Below are 15,871 nucleotides of genomic sequence, written 5' to 3' on the forward strand. Positions count from 1 at the left end.
TAAAAATCAATAAAAAGACGAAATATTCCAATATTCCAAACTTTTGGACATATGTGTACTTAGTAAAGTAGATTACTGCTATTTTCCTTTACATTTGTATTCAAAGTTTGTATTATATCATGACAAGGCAGTATCTTCTCAGATACTGCTATTTGCGTAAACATCACCTGAATTAACATCCGTTAAAATAAGCACATGACATCGCACAGAAAGTGTAATTTGCAGTTCCTGACCGTACTTAGATTTGTTTAGTCTTATCATTTGGGAATGACGTGTTGGGAAACCTGTATACTTTACCTTAGGGCATTATCCTGTTTGCCATGTGACCATCACAGGCCTTTTTATTGAAGTATGCACTTTTAAGGCATCTGTATTTTATGTAAAGGGTTTTTACCCAGATATTTTTCTTTTGTGGCTCAGCTAGCATCCAGTTTATCGAACACTGATGATGATTTTTTATAAAAATCGAAAACGTTTTGTTGTGATGTAGCCCTTTTAAGGGATTTTTAATAAAAAATTTTTATACCTTTTACAAAGGATTTCTTTCCAATTTTCTTATCATTTGTTTAGTGGCTTTTCATCTAACCTTTGCATCAATGGCAAACAAGAAGAGTAGAAGCACTAAAAAAACATATCAGTCTTGTGGCATGAAGGAGTGGCTGGAAAAAAGGCAGAAGAAATTGCATCTGCATATTGTAGAGCTTTAGTTGAAGAAAGAGACGCCGTTAAAGTATTGTATTGGACAGACAATTGCTCAGCCCAAAATAAAAATTGGTGCTTATTTACCATGTTTGTTACAATGGTAAATTCAAAAATGATTGCCACCTCTGAAATTACCCTTAAACATTTTGAGACAGGCCACACCTTCATGAGTGCGGATTCTGTTCATCACGGTGTGGAACAGAGCATGAAGATCACAAATGAAGGAAGTATTTATGACTTTCAACGATTTTATCAAGGCTGTAGAAAAGTCAAATGAAAAAAAAAATGAACGTAATTTGTTTAAAAAACGAAGACGTTTTAAATTGGCAATCTGGAGACTCAAAAGCCAAATAAAAAACCGGATAGACCTTTGCTTTGCGATATATCTGTGGTAGAGTTCAGATGAGACAGTCGATTACTTTTTTATAAAAATAATATTAACGACGAAAATTTCAAAGAATATAAGTTTCTCAAAGCAAATTTTAAAGTGGAAATTCCTAGTAAATTACGCGATAATTGTAGAGGTGTCCCTACGCAAAAGAAACAAGGTATAATTTCGCAACTGTGACCTCTCATACCTGAAAACAGACGTCATTTTTGGCTTTCATTAAAAGAAGATGAAGTAGAAGACTTAATAAATTTCGAATAGTTTTTTCAATATTATGTAGGTAATTAATTAAGACTTTTTTTCTTTTTCTAATGTGAATTACATTTGATTTTTTATATGATTACACTGCGGCTTTATTCTGAATTTTTGTTTTATTTTTAAAACCTATATTTACATAAAGCTGACAATTCTACATTTCTGCTTAAGAAATCAACTTCATTATTAGGGCAAACAGCAGTAACTGCTGAATTTTCAGCCAAAAAACAAGTAACACAATTGTTTGATTTGTCAAAAATTAAGACGATTAATCTTTTAATGTTTTTTTAACGTTTTTCAGCTTAAAATTAAAGAAATAATAAATTGTGTGAAAGAAAAAATCTTAAATTACAAATAACTCAAAACCAATATTTTGGCAATTACTGCTTTTACCTTATCACGGCACAAAACTACTCGCGAAGTTGATCGAAGTTCAGCGAGCACGAGAGTGTAAAGAGCACAAACCATACATACTCATAGACGTTTCACGACCATGTTAATCTTTCGGATCGAATTAATGCCATCTCTTGATTGGAATGGGAACTAAATTGACTAATTTTAGTTACGTGAGAATTTCACATTATAAATTTTGCGGGATTTTTGATAAAATTTCGCAGGAAATTAAAACAACAGAAAGACAATTCAATGTTTTATTCCATATTTTACTGAAAACTTAAAATATTCCAATTTGTTTTCAAAATGCTAAACACTACTGCTATGTGTCACGTGAAAGCACTGATGTGTATCGAGTTGAATGAAAATTTTTGAAAGAATCTTGTAGGATGATTGTTTAGATAAATATTACCTTATAATCTTTTACAATTATATTGGTTTTTTTTAATGTGGAGAAACACAACACGGGATGATCAATGTAAACTAAAAATTCTACTCATAAAAACGGAGAGGAGGTTAATACACTTGATTACAATTGTGATTAAATCAAATTAAAAACGTAACACCACTATAATAAAATAATTAAGCCACAAACTGTAAAATAAAAAGTAAATAACAAATTAATTTAATTGTCAACTGTCAGTTGTTGAATATGACAAGAGAATTGACTGACAGCGACATCTCTGGATTGGAATGGTAACTAATTTGCTGTCTTGACCTTGACAATTTACGTGAAACGTCTATGAGTATGTATGGTTTGTGGTAAAGAGCTACTTCATGCGACTTCGCCTCGGGCTACTTCCATTCTGTGTCGGTTTCTGCGACCGAGTCAAAGGACTCGGAAGATAGTTTCTCCCCGTGCGAATGTGTTCCTCGAAGTTGAACGAGTGCGTAGAGATGCACTTCGGACAACTTTCCCTAGTACTTCGTCGAGGAACTTCGTGAGAGTGTAGAGCCTGCTTTACATAATCAAAGAAAATCGTCAGAAGCTAACATTATCCGATTGTTTTAGTAATTGTATGTTGACCAAGAATCATTATTGGTCAACATACAATTAATTATTAAAACAATCGGACATTGATAGCTTCTGATCATTTTCTTTGATTATTTAAAGGGGCACGCCAGGTTTTCTCAACACGGCTCTACCTTATCGAGAAGTGTACGGTAAATCGAAGCTGTAATTACAAAAAAAGAAATATGTATGTCTTTGTAAGTTTGTACTCACTTTATAACGCTCAAAAAATTACGGGATCTGGATTTCAATGCATATTTTTTTTTTTATAATTCTCGTATCAAAGTTACGCGTGAAGTTAGTCATATTGATGACAGTTGAGAAAACATGGGCGACCCATTTAAGGTAATGTTCTGATCAATTAGGCCACTCTGGCTCTCATGGCCTCATTTGAAACTAACAGCATTTATTAGTCATAAATGAAGAACAAAAATGCACGGCAGATTCTTTAGATGCCGTGCCTTTTTGCGTAGGTGTCTAGTTGTCGACACTTTTTACATGATCAAGAAGTTCCCCATCGTGGAAACCTGCCCTTCTTACTACTTCCTCATTTTTGACTCTGTTCTTCATGATATTCTAAAGCATTCGGCGCAGGCAAAACTTCAAGTTTGTTAATGGATTTGGCCTTTAACGTCTATGCTTTCATTCAGTACAAGAGAACAGACCAAACTTTTTAGCATCTTGTATCTCAGGTTGAAATGCAACTTGCGACAGTCAGAAATTTATGAAGTTTCAAAAAAGCATTTCTTGCTTGTTCTACTCTGCTCTTTATTTCAGTCTCAGGGTTTCAACTCTCGTTTAGCAGACAACTCAAGTACTTCAACTGCCTGACTTGCCAGATTTTATGTTTTTGTGACTTTGTGTTTAGGTATTTAGTTTCAAATACAAAGCTTCACTTATAAAAGGCATTGAAGACCATCGATGTTACCTGCCACTATTGTTGTTCGATACTAAGAACATTTCAAGATAGAGAGCAATTTGTTGTAGTTATAGCCAGCCTTCAGTAATGGAGAAGCCACCTTAAGAAGAAGATTGTTATGTAATCGACATGCCTAATGTTGTTAATAAATATGCCGTTAACATTAATACCGTTATTTGAGTTTACCACTGCTTCTGCGAAGACTTTCTATTTCTAATATTCATATTGTTAAACAAGGTTGGAGAAAGTATACAACGTTGCCATACTCCCCTTTTTATTGAGAAATCTTCCAATTTGGTGAAATTTTGAAGACATACTGTTGTATCGTGATTTTTGAGTTTTTTAACGTTTAATGGTTTTTGGTTTTTTCTTCTGATTTTTATTACCCTTATATTTGCAACTAATAGCACTCCTCTGTACCTATCACCTAATCTATTAATTGTCACGTAATCTATTTGATTCCTTACAATGCCTATAAAGCCTCCTGGCTGATAATTTATACCAAGTATTCGTTAGGACTAGATCTTTGTCTTGGCAGTGCTGTATCAATCTATCCCCTCTGTCCTTTCTCTTACCAGCTCCTTCAACTTTTATTATTATTATACAGCCTACGCCCTTGCAGTAGACTAGCCAAAAGAAGATTTACAAACGACAAAAAAAGACTTTCCATCTAAAATATATTGATCTTTGTACCATTTCAAAAGAAGTAAAATTCTGGGAAATATGTCCTGTTCATATTAATTCACACAATACTGTAAGAATACAAAAGTTGTGTAAGCTTTCCTATTAACCAGATGGCCTACGTCTGATTTCATATTTTACCTAGAAAAGTGCGGTTAAAAATAAATTTGGTCAACGTATATTGATCTATTTTTTTATCTATTATTTAAAAAACATACATTCTCATAAGTGATCTTTAAAATTATCGAGAAAGCTTTAAATTTCAATGTTGATTCTTTTAGGTTCTGACAACGATCCTCACAAACACAGATCATCTCGGCCGCACGATATGGGCAGCAGTTCACAACACCAAAGAGAACGAGATAGAGAGAGAGAACGCCGGGAACGACAACAGCTGCATCAAAAGGCAATCATGGGCAATAGTAGTAGCAGTCTAGGTAGCAGCAGTAGTAGTATGAAATCTCACAGTAGTCATCATAGACCTGATCGTCCAGATCGGCCCGATCGTGCAGATCGTCCGGATCGTGCAGATCGTCCGGATCGTGCAGATCGTCCAGATCGGCCCGATCGTCCAGATCGCCAAGATCGACCCGACAGGCCGGATAGGCCAGATCGAACGTCTATGGACCCGAAGATGAAGCCTCCCTCTCGTCCCCACACCATGCCTTACCCTCAACCTAAAGACATCCTTAGAGAAGCAGCTGCTAGAGACTCACCTTTCGGATTAGCCAGAGATACTACGAGGGAATACCCGAAGGACGCCCATATGGCCCGATCCGACAACAAAGACCCAAGCAAACGAGACCATCAATACAAACTAAACAATCAAGCTGAAGTGAATAGTGTTAACCCATATGACAACTTGCGGTTGGGTTATCCTCCAGAAAAACAAAGACTTGATCCCAACGGTAGACCTAGAATAGACCACAACAAGATACCTTCGTCGGGAGTGTCTCGTAGTAGGCCGGAGGAGCAGAAATCTCATCTAGAAAATATCAAAAAGCATTTAAGTTCGGCTCCTCTGGATAAAAACAATAGTTTCCCAAGCAAACCTGTCAACGCGGGTATGCATAACGAAGTTCCCAAGTCCGTCCCTAAGATAATTACACCGGTCAGTTCTAGTGCGCAGCCGAAACTAACGCATACCAACAGTGGTACGTACGCGCCGCCAGTCAATAGTGAATTTAAAATAAAAACTGAGCCGGTAACTGTGAAAGAAGAGGTTCCTATACCGGCGGTGATAAAGAGACCTAGTTTATTTTCGCCCGAAAAAACCCCGCCTCACAAAGACATTGTTCCTACTGTCGTTCCGGAGAACCCGGCTTTCCTTTCGCCGTTAGTGTCTCCGGTCGAGATAAAAAGAGAGAGGAACTATTCTAGTAGCTCTGAACCCGAGCTAAGGCCTGTGATGAAGAAGATTGATCAAGTGGAAGGTTTCGAGAATCTTATGAGGGACAATACGATAGGAATCGACGACACTCGACAAACGCCCGATCATAATGCTCATTTGTTGAAAGTGAAATTGGAAGATGAGAGTCCTGTGCAGGACTGTATTGTACCACAAGTCGTTGAGAGTAACGGCGAAACTAGTAATAGGTAATAAACCTTTCATTATACTTTTAATTGAATGAATATTTTAAAAGGTGCTTCTTGTTTCATCCAGACGAAATGTTTTTTCGTAATAGACAATGCTTGGTTAGTTGGTTAAGAAAAAATTCTGCCCCAAAATATTTTTTTATATATTTTTTTTATTGGGAATATTAAGCAGTTGATCATCCTCATGTTTATGTCGACTTTTGCTAGATCACGTCTACGTTCAGCATCTACGAGCTCAAAACCTCAAACCGGTCAATTGTCATTATGTGTGAATGATTTTTATGTAGCCTATTCACTATCATGATCTTTGCCTTTGATATTTTTAACTGTAGACCAATAGACAAGACGAAAACGGCGGGTTCGTTAGAAAAAATATTCACATGAGATTTTTTTGCATAATCACATCACATTCGTGAGACATCCCAGAATAAGGTTCAAGAAGTCGCCCATGTGAAAAGTGGTCCAAATTTTTTTGTAATAATTCTTTTTATCAAATTGCAAAAATCAATATTTTTGGCCCGTACAAATTTTGTTAGGTTTTTTGGACCATTCTGGACAAAAAAGGGCTCTTGTAATTTTTCTCTAAATTTGATCGTTTTCGAGAACAATTTAAAATTGAAAAAACCAAAAATGGCGATTTTCAAGGCTTAATAGATTGGTTAAAAGTTATTATTATGAAAGTCAGAAAATGACTAAATCAAAGTTTAAAGCCCCCCCCCCCCCTACAAGATCCTGAAGAAATTGTTGTCATTACTTTATTACTAAGCTGTTATTTTTAAGTAATAAGAATGAGCGCCTGCACGTATTAGGCGACCGTCTATGGTGAGGGCGAGAAAGATGCCATTCCGGCAGTCCAATGGGGCATCTTACTCGCACTGACATTTACATTACAGCCGCATCAATACGATCTTACGGCTTACTGTTAATAATTAAAAATAACAGCTTAGTAATAAATTAATGACACAAATTTCTTCAGGGTCATGTAGGGGGGGGGGGCTTTAAACTTTGATATTAGCCACTTTCTGACTTTCATAATAATAATGTTCAACCGAGTTATTAAGTTTTCGGCAATGGCCATTTTCGCGTTTTTCAAATTTTAAATTGCTTATAACTCGAAAACCATAGAGAAAAATTACAAGAGACCATTTTGGTCCAGAATGGTCTAAAAAACCTAAAAAAATTGTCCGGACCAAAAATAATAATTTTGGCAATTTGATTCAAAAAAATTGTTAAAAAAAATTTGGACCACTTTTCGCGTGGGCAACTTTTTGAATCTTATTCTGGGGTGTATTACAAATGTGATTGTGCAAAAAAATCTCATGGGAATATTTTTTCCAACGAACCCGCCGTTTTCGCCTTGTCTACAAATATTTGTTTCGTTTTCATCCAGGCGAATGAGACCATTTTACTCTTCCTGACTATTTGCTAGAAAGACTGTCATATGCAAAACGTAGATTATCTATTTTGGCCATTTATTGAGATGCTCTTTTCACATCCTTCAAGCTCTCTTCTCATAATATGGTCCCCATATGTGTTAATCAATTGTGGAGACAATATACATTCTTGTGGAATACTGTCAGTGTACACTAGGGTGGGGCGAAAACAAACAAAAAACTTTTTTTTTACAAATTGATATGTCCTATATGCGGAAAAGTGGTTAGATATTATTGCAAAACGTTATCCAAAATTTGAGATTTATAGAACAATATCTTCCGGTGCCCCCAGAACTTTAAAAATTTACAAATTAAAAAAAAATGTTGAAAAAAAACATATCTTTTTTATAATCAAGTGTATTCAAATGGGAAATAAGCCACAATTTTACCTAAAAATGACTTTATTAACGTTTCGACGCCCAAGTTATAATCAAGTATATTCAAATGGGAAATAAGCCACAATTTTACCTAAAAATGACTTTATTAACTTAGGCGTCGAAACGTTAATAAAGTCATTTTTAGGTAAAATTGTGGCTTATTTCCCATTTGAATATACTTGATTATAAAAATGCCACAAGAAAATAGTTTCAGAACAACATATCTTTTTTATTTTATATTAATGTTGTTTTTGCTTGTTTACAACTCAGAACTTACTACAACATAGTTTATTTAATTATTTACTGTAAAGTTTGTCAAAAATCGGATTTTGTTTCAAACTTAGGTAATACTTGTCTTGACGAAACTCGATTTCTTATGAATCCATCTCTTACTTCAGCTCCACAAACCAATAATGATGCTTGTGTCTCTAGTTTGACACATCTTTCCACTGCTTGCGAATGACAAGGAAATTTAGGAATTTCAAATTTATTTGAAGTCGTGCCATCATTCATAGTTCATCTGTTGACAATTGTTTTGTTATTGGTGATTCTGATATTACACTAGTTTGCCAATTAATTAAGTCAAAATACTCTTTGGCTCCAAAATTTATCGTTGGAATTTTAAACTGGCGAATTTCCTTTTTTTCTTGCCCATTCTTATACTTTAATAATCGCCTCAAACCTAGCTCTCGGATGTGGGGTCGTTTATCACCCAACATTTTCTTTAGTTTTAGTGATACATATTGCGAGCATTGAATCATATGAAATAAATGAATTGGTCCATATTTAACTTCTGGCTTTACTTTGATTGAAAACCAAGTGGGAACATACACGTTTTGCAGATAAGTTGCCAAAATATTTAAATCGGTAGTCGGATTTAAAGTTCCTACATAAAGTCTGTTTGCTGTTGTAATCCATCTCGAATGTGCCAGCTTTCCCGGTTGTCGATATTTTAAGCTTTCTGATACGGTACCATTACTTACAGCTTTGCTTATTTCGTACAAATATTTTTGGTCTGTACTTCATATATTAATATCTACTTCAGGAAGTTCACTTTGAATTTTTCAAAATTCAAAAACAGGTAGGGTTTTACAAGTTTCTACATCTAAAAGCTTTCTTATTTCACCCGAAAATCCGGTAGGTCCTGCGGTTTCTCCATCTAAATACTTCATCTAATGTCGTAATGGTAGCACGTTTCCATGTAAAAGATAAACAGAACCACTGTAATGGTTTCTTAATTTGAAGTTCTAATTTGCGAATTGCACTATTCTGAACGCCAGTATTTACCGCTGTTCCATCGCATCCAATTGCAACCAAAGTAGAAAAGTCACATTTCGATTTTAAGAAATTGAATAAATTGTCTGTAATATTTTTTGCTGAACCAGATTGTAAAGTAAGATGTCCAAAATACTCATTTGCTTCTGAAACTAACACAATATGTTTTTCGGTAATCAACTATTCTAAATGGGAAATAAGCCACAATTTAACTAAAAAAATGATTTTAATTTTAATTCATGAGAATTTTACTGTCATCGTTACATTTGGTTGTCTTTTTAAAGACAGATCACATCCTATGCTTTTTTGCGACGGATATTCTTGATTTGGGGTTGATTTCATGTAATCGAATGAACTATCTTTCAGTAAAGTCGTCCCAGGAACGCAACTCATAAATATTGGCAATATCATTTTAAAGTCTTCTACTTTAAAATGTAAAATATATGTCTAAATTGCCGATATAAATGAGTCAGATTAAATAAATTATAGCAGAATTTTTTATTAAGCAAGAGAAAGCGTCTATTCACAAATGTGGGTTGGGCCACCACTAAATAACATCCGATTGAGCAAAGATTTTAACACAAGTTAAGATTCAATCCTAGACCACTTTTCCGCATATAGGGAAATTATTATTTGATAATCGATTTTTTCGCTCCACCCTAGTGTGCACTGTTACAGGAATGTAACTGTAACAGTTATGAATATAAGAAATTACAATCCTCATTAATGGGGAAACGACAAGCGAGAGATATATTCTTGTGTAACACCTCATTCTGGATGGAACTCATTTGAGAGTGTGTCAAGTACTTTAACTGTTCCAGTAGTGTGTTCATATAGCTATGTTAAAAGCGAAATTAAGTGCAGTGTTATGCTTACTTCTTTTAGTATCTGGTATAAGTATTGTCATTTGACCCTGTCGAACTCCTTGCGATAACCTATAAAACAAATGTGTAGTGGGATACTGAATTCCCTAGATTTTTCTAGCATGTGAAGCAATAGCATTTCTGCTTTTATCATATCTGGACTTTGTTATACTTGGGTTTACTTACTGATCGCCAGTCTTATTGCATTCTGCGGTATATTAGGTTATTCTTCCATTTCTTCTGCGATTTGGTGAACAAGTTCCTGGAGTTGATCATCTTTATGTAGATCTCAGCAATATAATCTCCATGTCTCTGCTATTTCTTCCCTGTTGGTTCTCGAGGTTCCTGTTTGGTCCTCGAGGTTCCTGTTTGGTCTTCAATGGCCTAAAACAAATTACCATACACGATTTTTCTTATATTTTTTGTTGGTTTATGATGTAATCAAATATTTTAACATCATTTGTTTTATTCTAGGACATCAACAGCACTGGTAAATGGTCTACAAACAACGGACCCGACTGTAATAAGTAATTTATTAAAAGAAGCCTCGACGGCTTCTCATCTCCCGACTGTAATACCTCCAGCACCCGCTAACGAAACTCAGACTGACAAAAACCACTACCACCACAAAAGTAAAAAGAAGAACAAGGACAAGCACAAGCACAAAGACAAGAGCCGCGACGACAAAGAAAAGAAGAAGAAGCATAAAGATAAGGACCGCGAAAAGCACAGGCACAAAGATAAAGCGCCAGAAGTGACGGCGGTGCCCAACATAGTTCCGCTGAAACTTAAGATACCCAAAGATAAAATAATCATGGAGCCAGCTCCGTCGGAGCCCCCGCAAGGACTGAAGATTAAAATACCTAAGAATATAATCAATACTGAGAACATTTCAGAGCTGTCCCATAATCCCCCACCCACTATAGGCATCAAACTGAAGATACCCAAAGAGAAGCTCAATAATTGCCCTAATATCGAAAGTAGTGCATCTAGGAAAAGGGAGAGAGACAAGGTAAGTCTTTTATTTGATTATTGTTCGTGCAAATTGTTTGTGGGTAGTTTGGATTCAATGTTGTGATTGTTTGTCCACGCTGTATAGTGCCAGAGTTGTGCTTTATAGCAATCCTATGCTTGTAAATATTTTCAATAATAGTGTGCATTGTGCATTATCAGGCATTTATCGATTTTTCTTATTTTCGATCTATATTAGCAACAAGAGCGAGGTTTTTTTGTGTAAGCTACTCATTCAGGTAACATTTAAAGATACATTCTTTGAGTCATTAAATTTGTAGTTTGGATTCAATGTTGATATGATTGTTTGTCCACGTTATATAGCGTTAGAGTTCTGCTTTATAACAATCCTATGCTTGTGAATATTTTCAATAACAGTGTGCATTGTGCATTATCAGGCATGTATCGATTTTTTTTTATTTGCGACTGATATTAGCAACAAGGGCGAGGTTTTTTTGTGTAAGCTACTCATTCAGGTATCAACATTCAAAGAGAAACATCAAACATTATACATACTTTGAGTCATTAAAATAAACAAATCTACTTGTGAATGTATCAGTTTTTATTAACAATTAAGAAGTGTTTTACATGCAATTATTTCATTTGAAATTTTAATTGCGCCAAATATTATTTCTTCCTTTATCCACTTCCAAACATTTTCGATTAGATTAAGATCTGACATCTGACTGAAATTAACAGTTTAGTCGATGGAGGAATATGTTTGGCTTGCGACATGACACAAATCATCTTAACCAAGAAATATAATTAAGGAAGTATTGCTAAGTCTGGCACTCCCAGAAACTTATTCCCTCTTGTCCATATGAGCTCACGCTCAAAAAAATCCCAAACATTGGGATAACTATGCTGCAATACATTGGTTATTATATCGTTATAAGTTCTGATGTAGACCGAGCTCAGTCGGTAGAGCATGAAACTCTTAATCTCGGAGTCGAGAGTAGGTGCCCACGTTAGGCGCCGACCTGTAATAATTGAAGACATAAGTGGATAAAGGTCATATGTCACATTTTTTGACAAAATTGTTTTATTGGGTTTTTGTTCTTATAATATGTTGTTTTACCTTTTAAAATTTTAAAATAACCTATTTTTAGCTAAATAAAAATAACAGGAAGGTATTAAAGCAATATGTCCCACTAGATTTTCGAATTCTAGTGGATAAAAGTATTATGTCCAAGATCGCATTTGGACATAATACCTTCATCCATGTGAAATGTGTAAATATGGAGAATTTTTTCTACTACTTTGAAGATCTGCTGACGAACCTCTGTTTATGTAAAAAGCAAAAAAAACACTTCAAAACAAAAGGTTAATTTTCATGTTACGTAAAATGGATAAGAGTGCACGAATTTGGCTTCTATCTCTATAAGACATAGATAGGACAGCACATCTGACCACAACTGAATATAGACGAAGAAGACTGGAAAATAAAACTGGTAGTTTGAGTTTGGAAAAACTGGGAAAATTAAGAGACCGAATAAAATTTGTTCCCGAAGATTATAGATGGTTTTATGAAAACGCGATAGAGGAAAATAAAGAAAATCCCAAAAAGAAAAGAAGAACCTACTAAAATATGTTTTTATTAATTTGACAGATCGTATTGCAATTTATTTAGACAATAAATGCCCATTTTTGATACTCTTTTATCCACTTAACCCTAATATTTTTTAATTATTTTTACTGTGTGGATAAAGGTAATACGTCCACAAAATTTAAAATATTTGGCTTAAAGTAACTTTTTTTAAATTCAATTTAAAGTGTGAAAAAAGTACCTTCAAATACCTGTTTAAAAAAGTGTAGCAATGCAAATTTATAAAATAAATAACTAACTTGGAACAAAAGACACTAAAATGCTCATTACTCAAAAACATTATTTTGTGACATATGACCTTTATCCACTTATGTCTTCAATTCTGCTAGTCTGCAGTCTGCTACCATATAGATAGTCATCATGCTACCATATAGTCATCACTTGCTATCATATAGTCATCATGTGAACAAGTCAAATTCGAGCTCAATGGTACCTAGAGCATAATACATTGGATATTTTAGACATCCATGTTTAAGTTCACGTTATTCATATATGTTCCTATGCCAGATCAATTGTAAAGGGTTTTTACCCACATATTTTTGTATTTTGGTGGTTAGCATGTTAGACTCACGTAATCACTGATGATGATCGGTCATCCGATCGAAAACTAGTTCTATGATGTAGTCCTTTTTAGGGATCTTAACCAATAATATACCTTTTATAAAGGATTTTATCGTTTTTGTAATATATGGTATACAGCCAACTACAGGAAAACTTTTTCCTCGTGAATTTATAAATAATTTCTTTTCCAGGATCGAGGCTCCCCTGGCGAACCTGCATCAAAAATATCAAAATCCAGTATTAAAGAATCTAAAACAAATGGCAGATACTCCAATAACAATAAGGTAAGCCCTAGCGTAGATAAAAATATCCAAAATGTCCAACAACAACCGAATTTTGTAACTAATCAAACCAAGGAGAACACTAACAACTTTCAGATGTACACCGCACCCCCACCTCTTCCCCCACCACCTCCGCCGCCACCAGCACAACAGGCACTACCACCGCATGTAGCGCAGATGTATTACTACAACCAAATGCCCCCACCACCCATGCCCAATGTAAACGTCCCGCCACCTTCGTACATGTACCAGTATTACAATCAGGGCTACATGTACCAAAGGAGCGGGATGTACGCACACCCGCCTCCCATGCAAGCTCTGCCTCCCGTAATGCACAGTAGCAACTCTAGACCGCCTCTACCGATCGACGCTCCGCCACAAGCTCCACCGCCGCCACCAGAATAGTTAAATTCGATAGTTAGAAGAAATTAAGCCATAAGAGGCAGTGAACTATTTAGTAATTTGCTAATTTTAAGGGAATAAAACGAAAAAACTAAAAAGTGAGGCTCATTGTTGATTATACAGGTATGGAAATTTATTTTTGGGACATAGGGCTTTCAATGCAATAAGTTAGATTCTCGATTTGCAATTAACCAGTGTACATTTCAAGACAACGTCGTGATGTTTCATGTTTAATTCATTTGTTCCACTGGATACGCTGCACTGAACTGAGATCTCTAATTTGCAATTAACCAGTTTCAATATAACGTCGTGATGATTTAAAATTAATTCATCTGTTCGACTGTATTCCCTTTACCGCTGGCTATCGCTTCATTGCAGCGTATCCAGTGGAACAAATGAATTAAGTATGAAACATCGCGACATTATCTTGAAATTTACACTGGTTAATTGCAAATCAAGAATCTAACTTATTGTATTGAAAGTCTTATGTTCTGAAAATAAATTTCCATACCTGTATATTGAAAATACATTTGCTTAAAAGTATTAAAACTGGCAATGGGGGGAAAATATTTGGAAATTGTGTATGCTATATTTAATGTCGTTTGTTCCATGTCATCGTTGCCGAGCTTTTGAGCCCGTGTTTGTTGTTTTTAGGTATACACAAGCCTTGTTGTTTTTTTTTTATTTAGTTACCTCAAAACTGTAGGAGTGTGCCGAAATATTTGATGTGTACCCTTTATTTTTATTAAAGTAAAAATAAGGTTACATAGTATGCACCCATTGGTCAGTCATAACTGTGCTGGAACATTTTTAAATCGACGTAAAATTTCTAAAAATTGTCTTGATATCTTAGTTTAGACAATCGTTCAATTTCTTTAGGTAACTACTATGAAATAATAGTAAAGTAAATAATCATTTGAATATTCGCATGGAACCAAATATTTTTTTCCAAATAATTCTATTCCAGTATCCGTTGTCTTCCAAGAATTGATTTATACACAAAAAGGCATGTGCACCTACTGGTATTATTCAATTATTGCTAGTGTCAAAGATAGGAAAAATAAAAAAAATCAAGCGAAAATTCTGAATTGAAAACTCTAGCTATCATTAATAAACACTTTGGACTAATATGCTCAATATTGTGGGTAAGTTACCGAAAAATCACTATTTTAAGCTATTTATAAGTTTGTTTGTAAGATGGAACTTATTTATATTGATGTTTACTGAACAGTTACTATAAGTAATAAAAAACCTCAAAAAGAAAGTATTAAGAAAATGATATGTACCTATATTATATAGAATTAAGTTGTTCCTTTAAAAACAAATAATTTTTTATCCTCATTGTTGACTGCGTTACCCATACCAAGTTACTGGAAGCAACCTTTTTTTCTTTTTATCACTCAGCTGGGTACAGCAGTACAAATATTCTAGCAGTGTTAAGCCAGTATGGTTGTACGTTATCTACCTATTAAATATTAAACCAAAGTTTAATAACATCTCTCAAAGATGTTTATTTAAAGCGAAGTGATGTAATGAATTATTTTAGCAAGGAATATTAATTTATTGATAAAATTATTCATTGGCACACGAAAACATTGGCAGATGACACTTTGCATAACATTAACGGTTAATGCTCACCTTCTTAGTTTCTCTATTTTGTATCCTGTTGTGACCAAACCACAATTTTTACTCATCTAAATTTTTCTATTGGTTATAGCTTTTTTTACCATTTTAACTGGCATATTTTCATGTGTTCGGTACTTTTTCTGCACAACGCAACCTAATTATGTTAGTTTGAACTGAATTAATTATGATTACTGTAATAATTATTAATTAATTGATAAAGCTATATATTAAACAAGTAGAATAAGTGATGGAGTTTAAATATCTAGGCATCACACTATCTAGCTACGGAAAGCTCGAAATAGAAGTGAAAGATCAAGTGAATAGAGAAAACAGAGCCGCAGGTTGCCTGAAAGACACAATATGGAGAAATAAAATATCGGGAAAGAAATGAAAGGCGGAATTTACAAAATAGTTATCAGGTCATTAATGACATACGCAACAGAAACACGATCTGACAAACGAAGGTCGACTACCTACGCTCTGGAGTGAC

General features: G+C 34.6%; 1 protein-coding gene across 1 annotated transcript in view; it reads left to right on the forward strand.

Annotated features, from left to right (window-relative positions):
• The window catches only part of LOC126887284 (cyclin-T), a 100,982-nt gene that overhangs the window by 62,350 nt on the left and 22,761 nt on the right, over window positions 1-15,871 (forward strand). The window contains exons 6-8 of the mRNA XM_050654694.1: window positions 4,632-5,946; window positions 10,369-10,906; window positions 13,264-13,356. Of these exons, the coding sequence (XP_050510651.1) occupies window positions 4,632-5,946; window positions 10,369-10,906; window positions 13,264-13,356 (1,946 nt within the window). The remainder of the gene's footprint in view (window positions 1-4,631; window positions 5,947-10,368; window positions 10,907-13,263; window positions 13,357-15,871) is intronic.

Source organism: Diabrotica virgifera, chromosome 6 (assembly GCF_917563875.1).
Source record: "Diabrotica virgifera virgifera chromosome 6, PGI_DIABVI_V3a".
Taxonomy (NCBI): Eukaryota; Metazoa; Arthropoda; class Insecta; order Coleoptera; family Chrysomelidae; genus Diabrotica; species Diabrotica virgifera.